This window comes from Mustela lutreola, chromosome 13 (genome assembly GCF_030435805.1).
Source record: "Mustela lutreola isolate mMusLut2 chromosome 13, mMusLut2.pri, whole genome shotgun sequence".
NCBI classification, from domain to species: domain Eukaryota; kingdom Metazoa; phylum Chordata; class Mammalia; order Carnivora; family Mustelidae; genus Mustela; species Mustela lutreola.
Window position 1 is genome coordinate 54,421,514 of NC_081302.1, and position 12,531 is coordinate 54,434,044.

At 40.4% G+C, this 12,531-nt stretch overlaps 1 protein-coding gene across 2 annotated transcripts in view; it reads left to right on the forward strand.

Moving 5' to 3' along the window:
- The window catches only part of TNFSF11 (TNF superfamily member 11), a 31,918-nt gene extending 20,619 nt beyond the window's left edge, over window positions 1-11,299 (forward strand). For both annotated transcript variants that reach the window (XM_059144529.1, XM_059144530.1), the window contains exons 3-5: window positions 5,590-5,632; window positions 5,713-5,811; window positions 9,786-11,299. In XM_059144529.1, coding sequence (XP_059000512.1) covers window positions 5,590-5,632; window positions 5,713-5,811; window positions 9,786-10,207 — 564 coding nt within the window. In that variant the 3' untranslated portion in view covers window positions 10,208-11,299. The remainder of the gene's footprint in view (window positions 1-5,589; window positions 5,633-5,712; window positions 5,812-9,785) is intronic.
- Window positions 11,300-12,531: the final 1,232 nt, after the last annotated feature.

Genomic DNA, 12,531 nt, shown 5'->3' on the forward strand with positions numbered 1-12,531 from the left:
TTTTCCTATAATCTTGAAAATTAAAAATATTACGGGGCATTCAAGAAAGATCCATGCTTGGCATATACATAGCCAAGTATCTGTTCTTTGAGGAAAATGACAAACCAGAGTAGCTCCTGCCTTGTGGTGTGGACTCGGCAGAGTCACAGTTGGAGATCGACGCCCGTCATGGGGTCTGCAGGCCCCTGGTTTGGGAACTTCAGCAGCCAAACCCTGAACATGGGCTCTGAGCCTGTTTTCTGAAGACCCTGGAAATTCTGAGTCCATATTTCCTGATGTCAAGGCTCTTTTTTGTCAGATTTTCCAGACAACCTGCAGGGACTTGGCAGTCAGATCTCCAGTGAAGATAAGCCTCCTTTTAGACTTTTTACTTCAGGGAGGAAAAAAAAAAAAACCCTAAGGATTTCTTGGCAGGCATAGGGGAAGAAAAAAAAGATTTTTTTTTTTTTTAAGATTTTATTTATAAATTTTTTGAGAGAGAGAGAGAGAGAAAGAGTATGAGAGAGATCACAACCAGGGACGCGAGATAGAGGGAAAAGCAGACTCTTCCCCTGAGTAGGGGGCTCAGTTCAGAACTTGATCCCAAAACCCTGGGATCATGACCTGAGCCAAAGGCAGACGCTTAACCTACTAAACCATCCAGGTGCCATCCAGGGGGAAAAAGATCTTTTCCCTTTTCCCCACTTAGGTTCTCCAGTTGGAGCTTTATAAATTAGACCGACAAGAGAGAGATGAATAAAAGAAAAGCATAGGGACGCCTGTGTGGCTCAGTGGATTAAGCCTCTGCCTTCGGCTCAGGTCATGGTCTCGGGGTCCTGAGATCAAGCCCCGCATTGGGCTCCTTGCTCAGCAGGGAGCCTGCTTCTCCCTCTCCCTCCATCTGCTTACTTGTAATCTCTATCTCTATGTCAAATACATAAATAAGATCTTAAAAAAGAAAGAAAAGCATATGCATGCATTGAATGTATGTTTCCTAAAGAAATGAAGACCTGAGGAAATGGTTAGCCTGACTGGTTTTTATACTAGGTTTGATGGACAATGCAAAGGTGCAGGGAAAAATGTGACACGACAGAAGAGTCTGAGCTATGGTTAGTAAACTGGGGAAATCTTAACAAGGCCTGTTTCTCCCAGTTCTTCTTAGTGTCCTTCCATCTTGAAGCTAAGGATGCTCATTTCTGCTAGTTAGGAGAAGAGCACCTCTCATGCGAGGGTCTTATGACCTGCTTCAGAGGAGAAAGATGAGTCAGAGGGTCCTTCCTGCACCTGCCATTCCTCAAATTCCTTCAGCTTTAAGTATTCAATAGGCTAAGGCCTTATATTTTGGGGTAGCACGTTCTGAGCCCCATGATGGACCATTGAGACTTTTCTGCCAGCTTTCAGGCATGTGCTTGGTGACATTTGTAAAGGGACAGGGACGTACAGCTCTGAAAGAGGAGTCAGGGGCAGAGGTTGAAGTCCCAGCTTTATGGGGAGAGCTCTTGTCCTCTGAGCCTCTATTTCCCAGTCTGAAAAATCAGCGTAGTGATAATTACCCAGCCTCTGATTCTAATAAGAATCAAATATGCTAATATAATGGAAAATACTCTGTTAGCTATGCGTGTAAGGGATTATTTAATTTTCAGCATGAATATGTGGAATATATATATAAGTTGGGAGAATATAATAAATCTATGGCCAAATACAGACATCACCAAACAGCCATTCATGGGAGAACTCAATTAGTAATAATGTTTGTCAATGCCAGCCCTATATTAGAACCACCTGGAGAGATTCCTTTAAAAAAAAAAAATACCAAGTCACTATTGGACTAAGTGGAGTTGGGGCCTGGGCACCCAAGATGTAGTCCTAGAAAAATGTTCTGTTTATGGTTGACATCTATGCATATCATTTTGAGTTCAAAAAATTGGGAGTGAGGTAGGGATACAAGAACAGATAATAAGAGTACAATTTTTGGTAGCCTCAGGTCGTAGACATACCATGTACTGCCTTTGCACAAGGAAACTTCTCTATAGGGTTTGAGAGGGATTGCAACTTTGGGGTACCTAAGAATGGGTATAACACAAAAGCAGCATTACATGATGGGGTCTCTAGTTAGAGTTCTAATTTGTCCTGATCAGGACACATTAGGGTTTCTTTTGTTTTGTTTGTTTTGTTTTGTTTTGTTTTTGATATTTGGGTTTTTTGTTGTGTTTTGTTTTGTTTTCTTTCTTAGCAGTCATTGAAAGTGCTTCTGAATGGTCCTGGTTATTGAATTTTCTTGTAATGAAAAGTTTCTGTGACAGTTCTGACCTAGGAGCCACTCCTTAAGTGGGCAGGGAGAAGTTTTTTTATCAGGTGGGAAAGAACAAACTTTCCTTGCCCGTTTCATTTAGTCAGTGACTTTAGTCAGCTGCTGCTTTTGCCTGGGTCTCAACCTTCACACAGTGTCAGATTGGCCTATCTCTGAAATCTTCGTGGATGTCAGAGGCTTTGCAGTTCTCATATTGAGGCCCTAAGCCACCAGCACTAGCTCACCTGCTAGAAATGCAGAATCTCAGGCCCTACCCAAGACCTACTGAGTTAGCAACTCGGTTTCAACCTGCCTTCTGGTAGACTGTGATGCATGCAAGTCTGAGGACTACTGAGCTAGCACATAAGCTTTCCCATTGTGTTTCTCAATAAAAGGTGTGTTTTTCTCCATAGAAAAGCACGAAGCAGACATTTGGAGACATAAACCATACTTAGCTTTGCTTCTTCCCCCACTCCTCCCTCTTCCCTTTGATGAGACAAATCGGGCCTAGAGGGAAAAATGAAGGGCAGCTTTATATTCCTGAATTAATCTGTCATCAAGGATCCTATTTCAAAATTTTAAGAGATAATAATCAGGTAAAGAAACATTGTATATATAAGAGAGTCAGTATATATAAAGACATATTATATTGTAGGTGCACCTGGGTGGCTCAGTAGTTAAGCATCTGCCTTCGGCTCAGGTCATGATCCCAGGGTTCTGGGATCAAGCCCTGCATGGGGCTCCCTGCTCTATGGGGGAACCTGCCTTTCCCTCTTCCACTCCCCCTGCTTCTGTTCCCTCTCTCACTGTGTCTCTCTCTGTCGAATAAATAAAAATCTTTTAAAAAAAGACATTCTGTAAATGTATAAATATATATACAATTTTTATCTCTATTATAAATGTATATATAATGAATAAAGATACATTGTACATGTACATACATACACTTATATAAAGCTGTAAAGATATACAGGTATATAAAGATACACTGTATATACAAATATGTAAGGATACACACAATGTATAAATACACACTGTGCATCTACAAATCTCTGTTATAAATACAGGGGAGACTAAACCAGGAAATTCCAGAAATCAGAGTACCACTGGGAATCTAGAAGTCACAAGAAGAGAGTTGGGAGATTGGAGATCAGCTACGGAGAACAATAAATCTTGGATGGAGAGGGAAGAATAAGGCCTGGAAAGGGCCATTGCATGGCACCACTCAAAAAGGGCTGCCACAATTTGCCTAGAATTTCCTACAAACAATGCTCCAGCGTTTGGTAGGGCAGTACCCTGGGCCAAGGCAAGGGCAGAAGGCAGCCCTGGATGAGCACTGGATGTAAAAGGTAGTCACACTGTGACTTCTTTAGGTAACAGAAAACAGCTGTGCTATCTCCTCCAAGGGTCTTTAAAAATAGAATAGATTTGGGGGGACAGGGGAAGGGGTGTAAGGAGAGGGTGGTGGGGTTATGAACATTGGGGAGTGTATGTGCTATGGTGAGTGCTGTGGAGTGTGTAAACCTGGTGATTCACAGACCTGTACCCCTGGGGATAATAATACACTATATGTTTATAAAAATTTTTTTTTTTAATTTTTAAAAAATAGAATAGATTCTTAGCTCTCTTGGGAGTCCTGAAGGCAGAGAGAAAAATCAATGGTGTTTTTAGAATCCTTCCAGTTGTTAACAGTTGAAGTTGTGTTTGCCCCTATCTATCTATCATCATCTGTCTATTCACCTATTATCTATCTATCAATCTATCTATCATCTATCTCAAAGCCCTTCTCTTGAGATACTCAAAGAACTTAGGTTATATGGCTAATCTTTTAAACATCCCAGGATGGGGCTGGGGGCAAGGGGGTGGGAAATGGTTAGTATGGATGGCCATCCCAATAACAGAGAAATTAGGAATCTCCCAAGAGTGTTTCTAGTATCTAAGTATTTGAAGTACCAGACACTCTGCTAAGTGCCTACATGCATTTAATCTTAACCTCCTGCCTTATGATAGAGGTTCTATTAATATATTTAGTGCAGGTAGGTGGCTGATAGGGATTTGAACTGACGTTAGAACTGACGTTTCACCCACTCCATCTTAATAGTTAGTGGTAGGTGGGGTCAGGATTCAAACGGGTATGCAGTTACTTACACATCAGATCCTTCATTCTCAGGGCTCAAATAGAGATATGCAATTACCTGTGCTCTTTTCAAACTTGGGCTCTTTCTTTTTCTGGTTTCAGTTTCTTTCCCTCTTTTCTTCCTTCCTCTCTCCCTCCCTCTTTCCTTCCCTCCTTTCTTTCTATTTTTCTTTTTCTTTTCTCTTTCTTTCTTTCTTTCTTAATTTCTCTCTTTCTTTCTTTCAGATTTTATTTATTTATTTGAAAGAGAGAGCAGGAGCCAAGTAGTGGAGCAGAGGGAGAGGGAGAAGCAGGCTTCCTGCTGAGTAGGGAGCCGAGGCCGGGCTCAATCCCAGCACCCTGGGACCATGACCTGAGCCAAAGGCAGACGCTTAACAGATTGAGCCACCCAGACACCCCATCCTGGTTTGAGTTTCTAAACCTCTGTTGGTGGAAGTATTTTGACTTAATTATTGATACTGTAAAAGCTCTTAGTCTCCTGTGCAGTACTTTAAATACACTGATTTTTTTTTTTTTAAATAAAAAATTAACCATTGGGAGCTAGGCATCATTCACTTTCCTGTGAACTGAACTTCATTGTGGTAGCAGGAATTCACTAATGAAATAGACATAAAAAGAGCTTCCCTAAAGATTTAAGAGGGTCATATATTTTGTGGTAATTGTTATTTTCCTAGTTAACTTCATCTTCATTTATGTATCTGCTACAAATTCTTAAGTATGTTTAATTATTCTAGGTTTTATCATGTACATTGTCTTTTATTTCCTCTTTGTCCAAAGTATTTTGTTAGATGGTATGTGTGTGAAGCATACGGACATAACTCTTTGGGATGAACATCTCTTTTTTAAGATTTTTAAATTTATTTTAGAGAGAGAGAGCCTACAGGTGGGGGGAGGGGCAGAGGGAGAGAAACTCAAGCAGACTCCCCACTGAGCATAGAGCCTGACACAGGTCTTCTCACCACCCTGAGACCATGACCTGAGCCGAAACCAAGAGTTGGACACCCAGGCACCCCAGGTTGAATTTTTCTTGATAGTTACCTAGAACACCAAAGAATTTCACTGCCTACACATGCCTGGCATTGAAGGAAAAAAGATTAATTTATCATTACGTCCAACAGTCCTAAATTCTTATGTCTTGACTAGAGAGTGAATATTTAAAAAGATTTTTGTCTTTTCATTTCAGGAGTTACAACATATTAGATCACAGCACATCAGAGCAGAGAAAGGTAAGCATGGTTCTGCATGAATATTTGAAATCATATAGGGTCAGTGTTCTTGGGGCTAATATGGTTTCTCTCCTCTCCAGCTATGATGGAAGGTTCATGGTTAGAACTGGCCAGGAGGGGCAAGCCTCATACTCAGCCTTTTGCTCATCTCACTATTAATGCCACTGACATCCCATCAGGTAAGTTCCGTTTGCATCCAGCCTGAAAAAGATTTCAAGAGTCCTTTACCAGTCCAATTAAATACTCAAAACTATTATTAGCTGGTTACTAAAATTTTGAGAGCCCTTAACTTGTTGACCAGAAGAAGGATCGTTTGGTACTGAGTTGATGATCTCTATTGTGGAAACAGTTATTGTCAGCTCTGCCAGGAAGGACGTCATTGCTTTTCATTTTCAGATCATCGAAATGGGTGCCGGTTGAGATTGCAGAACTGGGAAGGGCAGTCCCTTGTTATGTTCATCTGTATTTCCCCAAACTAACATTGGTACATCCCCACCCCCAACCTATGAAGTGTGTGATTTATGTCCTGCAGAATTCCAGGTAGGGTCTTAACAGAGTAATGTTTAAGAGGCAGTAGCCCTCTAGAAAAGGAGACACGCTCCTTCCCCAAGGGCTTATTACTTTCTCTGGATAAGAATTTAGCTCAATGCACTGGAGAGCTGAATATCTTTTAGAAATGAGGAAATCCAGAGCTCTGTGCCTACAGATGTCCAGCTGTGTCCTAACCAATGTCCCAGCTAGCCCACCATGCAATCCCCACTGGGACTCTCTACCAGATAGGTGGGGATAGGTGAACATCCAAAAGGTTAAAAGAACATTATTTAATAGAGTGTCAGTTGACGTCATCATTATTATTATGGTGCCATTTGTTCAACATAAAATATGTACCAGGCATTTCACTGTATTCCTTACCTCTGCTCTTACCACAACCCTGCAAGGTAAGTGATTATCATTCAGATTTGTGGACAAGGAAACTGAGTTCCACATAATTTATCTACTCAAGATCACAGGGGTGGTAGGTTTAGAAATTGAGTTCCACTCCAGTTGATTCCCAAGTCCATGGTTTTTACACTACAGGCCATCATATTCCTACCCTGTAGCCAGCTGGCTTTGACAGAGGGAAAAAATTTCAGAGCCCTTATGTTCTTATTTTTTTGTAAGAAGTAAATTCCTGCAGTCTTAATAGAAGGGGCTTGCAGTCTGACGGCCTGGGTATGGGGTCCTATCGCACCACATACTGGCTGTGTGACCTCATACAGATTCCAAGTATCATTTGTGTGTCAGTTTCTTGACGGGGATGGAGATTCACTGGATGGCCGTGGAGATTCAACAAGGCTAGGTCGGAGCATTTGCACGGGTAGGCTGGCCTCTAGTAAGCACTCCATGAATGCCACTTGTTACTATTATTTGAGTTTTATTAAATGGTTATGCATATTCCACTCTGTTCCAAAAACGGTTTAAGGCTAGTTTTTCTTGGAGTTAAAAAAAAAAAAAAAGACCCAAGTTTTCATAGTGATTTAGCCATCACTCTCATAGTGTGGGTCGCGGAGCCATATTCCCTGACTGCAGACGGGGAAATTGAGAAGCCAGCGACTCGGTTGGTAGCACATTTGCCTCCACCCTCTCTCCTGCCCCAGAGATCTGCTTCATAAACAGATTTTCTCTCTGCACATGTGGATGTGCGCCGTCCATTGAAGTGACACTAATTTTCTGAGTGAAAACTGTTTTGCATATTAGCAAATGCAATCAAATTAATACCGATCAGCTGTTTGTGCTATGAACGTACTCTGCATTTATCTTTTCAGTTCATTTTAAATGGCATATGATAAATATTACATTACACCATGTGCCAAAGTCTGTTTGGCAATAGCAAGCGTGTTTTAGTTATAAAGCTCTCTCTTCAGGCACCTAGCATCAAGTCATTGCCAAAAAACAAGGCAAAACTCCCAGTTATTTTCCGACGGTTATTGAGTTTGTGAGTGAAATGAAGTCATGTATGCTCCATTTAAGAAAATAACGTTTGCTCCTCTGGCTGAGCCAACAGCTCCTTGAGTCCATGTATCTCCCAGTTTCTGGCCAGTACTGGATTATTCAGAAGAAGGTGGCTTTAATTTTGCATGTTCTTTTGGCCTCTGTTTTATATTTATTTACACACAAGAAAAAAGTCAGAGCCTGCCTTCTATTGACTGTTAGCTTATGGATTTGCAAATCTTCCTGAATAAAATGCATTGGGAAGTATTTTGCAAAGCCAGACTACAAGGCTTTCTTAAGGGGGCGGCTCAGGCTAAAAATTTGGACACCCCTCTTCCCTAGCGCCTAATCACACTGATCATAGGGGATGAGGGGCTTGGGTACAAGGTTGTCAGCATACCTTGTTAGCCATGGAAACCCAGGCTTGAGTCTTGGAAACTCAACTGGATCACAGTGTATTTCTCTTTCCTTGTCTTCCACTCTTCTCTATTCTTGAGTTTTCACATTCATTCGCACTGATAGCTTTCCTCCCTTTAACCCTCTGCACGCCGTGTGCCTTCCATTTTTTGCTCCAACAGTTTTGCTCTCTGACACTACCTTCTCTCCCTTTTCTCAGCTCATACACATTTAATTGAAGTCCTCCCCATCCTCTGGCTCCAGTGTCCCCCCATTGGGCTCAGTGCCCCTGGTCTCCATTCATTTCTGCAACGCTCACTTAGCTGTTGCCTAATTGAACTTCAACCAAGTGCTGTGGGACATGCAGCAATGAAGATACTATGTTTTCCAATTAATATGCCTATTTCTTATTTTCTCCACTATTAGTGCTAAGTGCCTCAAGGGTATACTGCTTGATAAAATTCTTAATTATGGGTAGAGTGAATCCCCATAGAAACCCCCACACAGATATTTACTGAATGACTGATCAACTAAATGAATTGGTGAATGGATGAGTGATGAATAAAAATAAAGATGTGTTTAGTAGGGAATATGGACTCCTTCCAGTTGACTAGCTAATGGTGGAAGTGGTATGTGGTCAAGGTTCCTGTCTTTTCTCCTCTCCCTGTTGCCTATTCTTTTCTGGCCTGTCCAATCTGCACTTTTTAGCCCTTGGTCTAACACTAACAGATCCAACCCACTGAGAGGGCAGACTTTACCTTAGTCATTCTGCTTCTCTCTGTTAAGAGTCATCATTGGAGATAAACTCTAAGACAAGTCATGAGTTGAGAGAAGGACTGAATACAGGAAGAAGGTAAGAAAAGAGAAACATGGGATAATTTTAGATGGGAAACATCTTGAATTTTGTTTGGTCTGTGAATGGATTAGGTGGCTATTTACCAGTCTGGAGGAATTACTTCACTAGTGTTTGTGGGACTGTGATGAATAATTTTGCAGTCGCCTCTTGATTCACTTGAAACCCTGAGATGATATTTATATGTGGAATGATATTTACATTTGGGGGGATATTTACACTCTGGATGGTTTCATCTGGATGACCTGAGGTGAGACCTCCAATGAAAAAGAAAGAAGTGTGCAAAAGTGGGTCGTGGAGGCCGCAGTATCTTTAATGTCTTCTCAGGCTCGCTCTAGTGACCTCCTCTGGACTTCAGGAAGTAAACCATCCTTGAACAGGATTTGGGAATATTTGAATCAAGCAAAGTCTGGAAGTTCTCTTCCTATGCTTGTCTCTTGCTTTTCTGTATCAACTGCCATCAGCTTACTCTCTGTCTTCAACCTTAAATGATCTTTCTGATTCTGTTGGCTGAATCCTGTATCTATTTCCATTTCAAGTTCTCAGGCTCCGTAACAATCCAACAAGGTCATTCTTGATTTTTCTGGGAAGAACTCTCTTTCCTTTGAATACTCATAGCAATTATCTGCACCTTTATTTTCAAGGTTCATGACTTTCTTCTTAACTGAACACATACCATACCCATTTGTCATGTACTGTAGGCACCTTTAGGGAAGGAAAACTAAGTTTTTGTCTTTGTACTCTCTCAGGGGCCTAGCAGAGAGCACTAAGCCATCTTAATGTATTTCTGCCCTTTTAGAAAATAAATTCTGAGAAAGTATTCTACCTTTGGAACAAGAACAGTTACGCTTTTCTTCAGCCTCATGGAATCGTGAGGATGTCCTTCTCATTGAAGGGGGTGGATTTTAAATCATATGCCTTTCCTGTCCTCAGGTTCCCACAAAGTGAGTTTGTCCTCCTGGTACCATGACCGAGGTTGGGCCAAGATCTCCAACATGACTTTCAGCAATGGAAAACTAATAGTCAACCAAGATGGCTTCTATTTCCTGTATGCCAACATCTGCTTTCGACATCATGAAACTTCAGGAGACCTCGCCACAGAGTATCTTCAGCTGATGGTGTATGTCACTAAAACCAGCATCAAAATCCCAAGTTCTCATACCCTGATGAAAGGAGGTAGCACCAAATACTGGTCAGGGAACTCTGAATTCCATTTTTATTCCATAAATGTTGGAGGATTTTTTAAGCTACGATCTGGTGAGGAAATAAGCATCGAGGTATCCAACCCTTCACTATTGGATCCAGATCAAGATGCCACATACTTTGGGGCTTTTAAAGTTCTAGATCTAGATTGAGTCCCATTAAAAGGCTAAGACTAGATATAGATTGAGTCCCATATTGTGGAGCATTATTCTGTATTTCCTAGGATGTATGGGGAAAAGTTCTAAACAAGCCAAGAAAGATGTATATAGATGTGAGACTACTAAGGGGTATGACCCACAATGGTACAAGGAGACTCTTTCCATGCTTTTGACTCTGTCGTGAGCATGTGTATCTACCGCCAATGGGAGACGTTGGAGTAAAGATTGTTACAGTCTAAAGACTTTCTTACATAATGGCTTTTAAATTTTGTAATGAATTCCTAAAATTATACCAGATTAGCCTGTGGTTATGTGCTTCATGTGGGGAGGGGGTCGTCTAATTGCCAACTGATGACCATCTGAAGGGTTAAGTTCCTTTGAATGGTTACATCATGCTGGAACCTTCAAATAAATACTTTTTCTAACGAGGAGAGAAAATATATGTATTTTTATATAATATCTAAAGTTATATTTCAGATGTAATGTTTTCTGTGCAAAGTATTGTAAATTATATTTGTGCCATAGTATTTGATTCAAAATATTTAAAAATGTCTTGCTGTTGACATATTTAATGTTTTAAATGTACATACATATTTAACTGGTGCACTTTGTAAATCCCCTGGGGAAAACTTGCAGCTAAAGGGAAAAAAATGTTGTTTGGTAATATCAACTGTATTATACTTCTTTACTCTTTTTAACTTAATAGATTTTTCAGACTTGTCAAGTCTGTGCAAAAAAAAATTAAAATGGCTGCCTTGAATAATAAGCAGGATGTTGGCCACCAGGTGCCTTTCAAATTTAGAAGCTAATTGACTTTAGAAAGCTGACATTGCCAAAAAGTATACATAATGGGCTACTGGAATCTGTCAAGAGTATTTATATAATTATTGAACAGGTGTTTTTTTTCTACAAGTGCTGCAAATTGTAAATTTTGTGTTGGGTTTTTTTTTATGGAAAAGTTATCAGTGGCTTACTAGCAAAAAAAAATCCCATTTTTAATGTGGTAGATGATATTTTATACTGTACAGTAAAAACATTGCCTTTGAATGTTAATTTTTTTGGTACAAAAATAAATTTATATGAAGACCTGCCTTGTGATGTTGTGCTTCTCTTTCATGTCTGTCTTATTCTGTGATCCCATTCTCTCCAATATGCTGTTGTGGCTTCCATCTTTCCAAAGGTTACTGGGAGAACTGCAGATTTAATTAAAAATTCAGAAGAGATTCAATTAAATTAATGAACCTCCAAATTTGAAAAATAATTTACAAAGGATATGTATGCAAGAATGGAGCCAGATAGGAAATAAAGGCTTCTTCACTCCAAAAAAGACAGTTTATGTTATGCATCTTTCTTGAGAAATTATCGGTGCTGTACACTAGTTCCTAATGTCCTGTGGGACAGTTGAACTGTGGGAGCCCTTGAACTTTTGAGAGCTTGCCATGGTGGGGAAGCATTAACAACGGACTAGATGCCCGACCTCATGGGAATTTATGTGGGGGAGCTGTCCCAACCCATGCTGGTTACTCACGTGAGGGAGAAAGCAGAAAACAAGCAACTTGCGAAGACACGGGAAGCCATAATTTAAGGCACTTCACATTTGTGGATAAATGTTTCTTGATGGTTGTGAAGAATGGAAGGAGGAAAGAAACAGCAAATGTTAAAGAAGAAATTACACATTTTAAACAGCAAAGCTATGATTGTAGGACTCAATCATTGTCCAAAATACACCTATTGTTTTAAACCTGTAAGTAAGTCTGAGGTAGACTGGCAGAAAATATTGCATGTTCCAATTGCTGAGCCTTGGCTTAAGGAAAAATGAATTTTTATATGCAATCAGAATTTCTCCACTCTCCATTGACACGAAATCTTGTTCTATAAAGAACTTTAAAAAAAAAAGAAAAAACCAACAAAACAAAACAAGATTTCATGTGTGTGACACGAAATCTTGTTATATAAAGAAACTTATTAGCTGCCCTGGCTACTATAATGTGATTCTGTCATTTCCACAGGTGAATGATATTCATTCATTTGTTCCACATTATTCACTGAATACCAACTATGTGCTAGGCACCGTATCAGGCCCTGGGGATCCTAGGGCACTCTTCCTGACCTTGAAGAGTTTCCATTCTCGTGGGGAGGAGCATCCTAAGGGTGTGTTAGGTAAGCTCCAAGGTACATAGAGTACGCTGTGACATCAGAGAGAGGGTCATTGAACCCAACCTTGGGACTCACAGAAGTTCTAGAAATTAAATTGGGCTGAATATGAGTCGGGTGTAAGGCTCCCAAAGTGGATATAGAGTAGAATATCCATCACTATT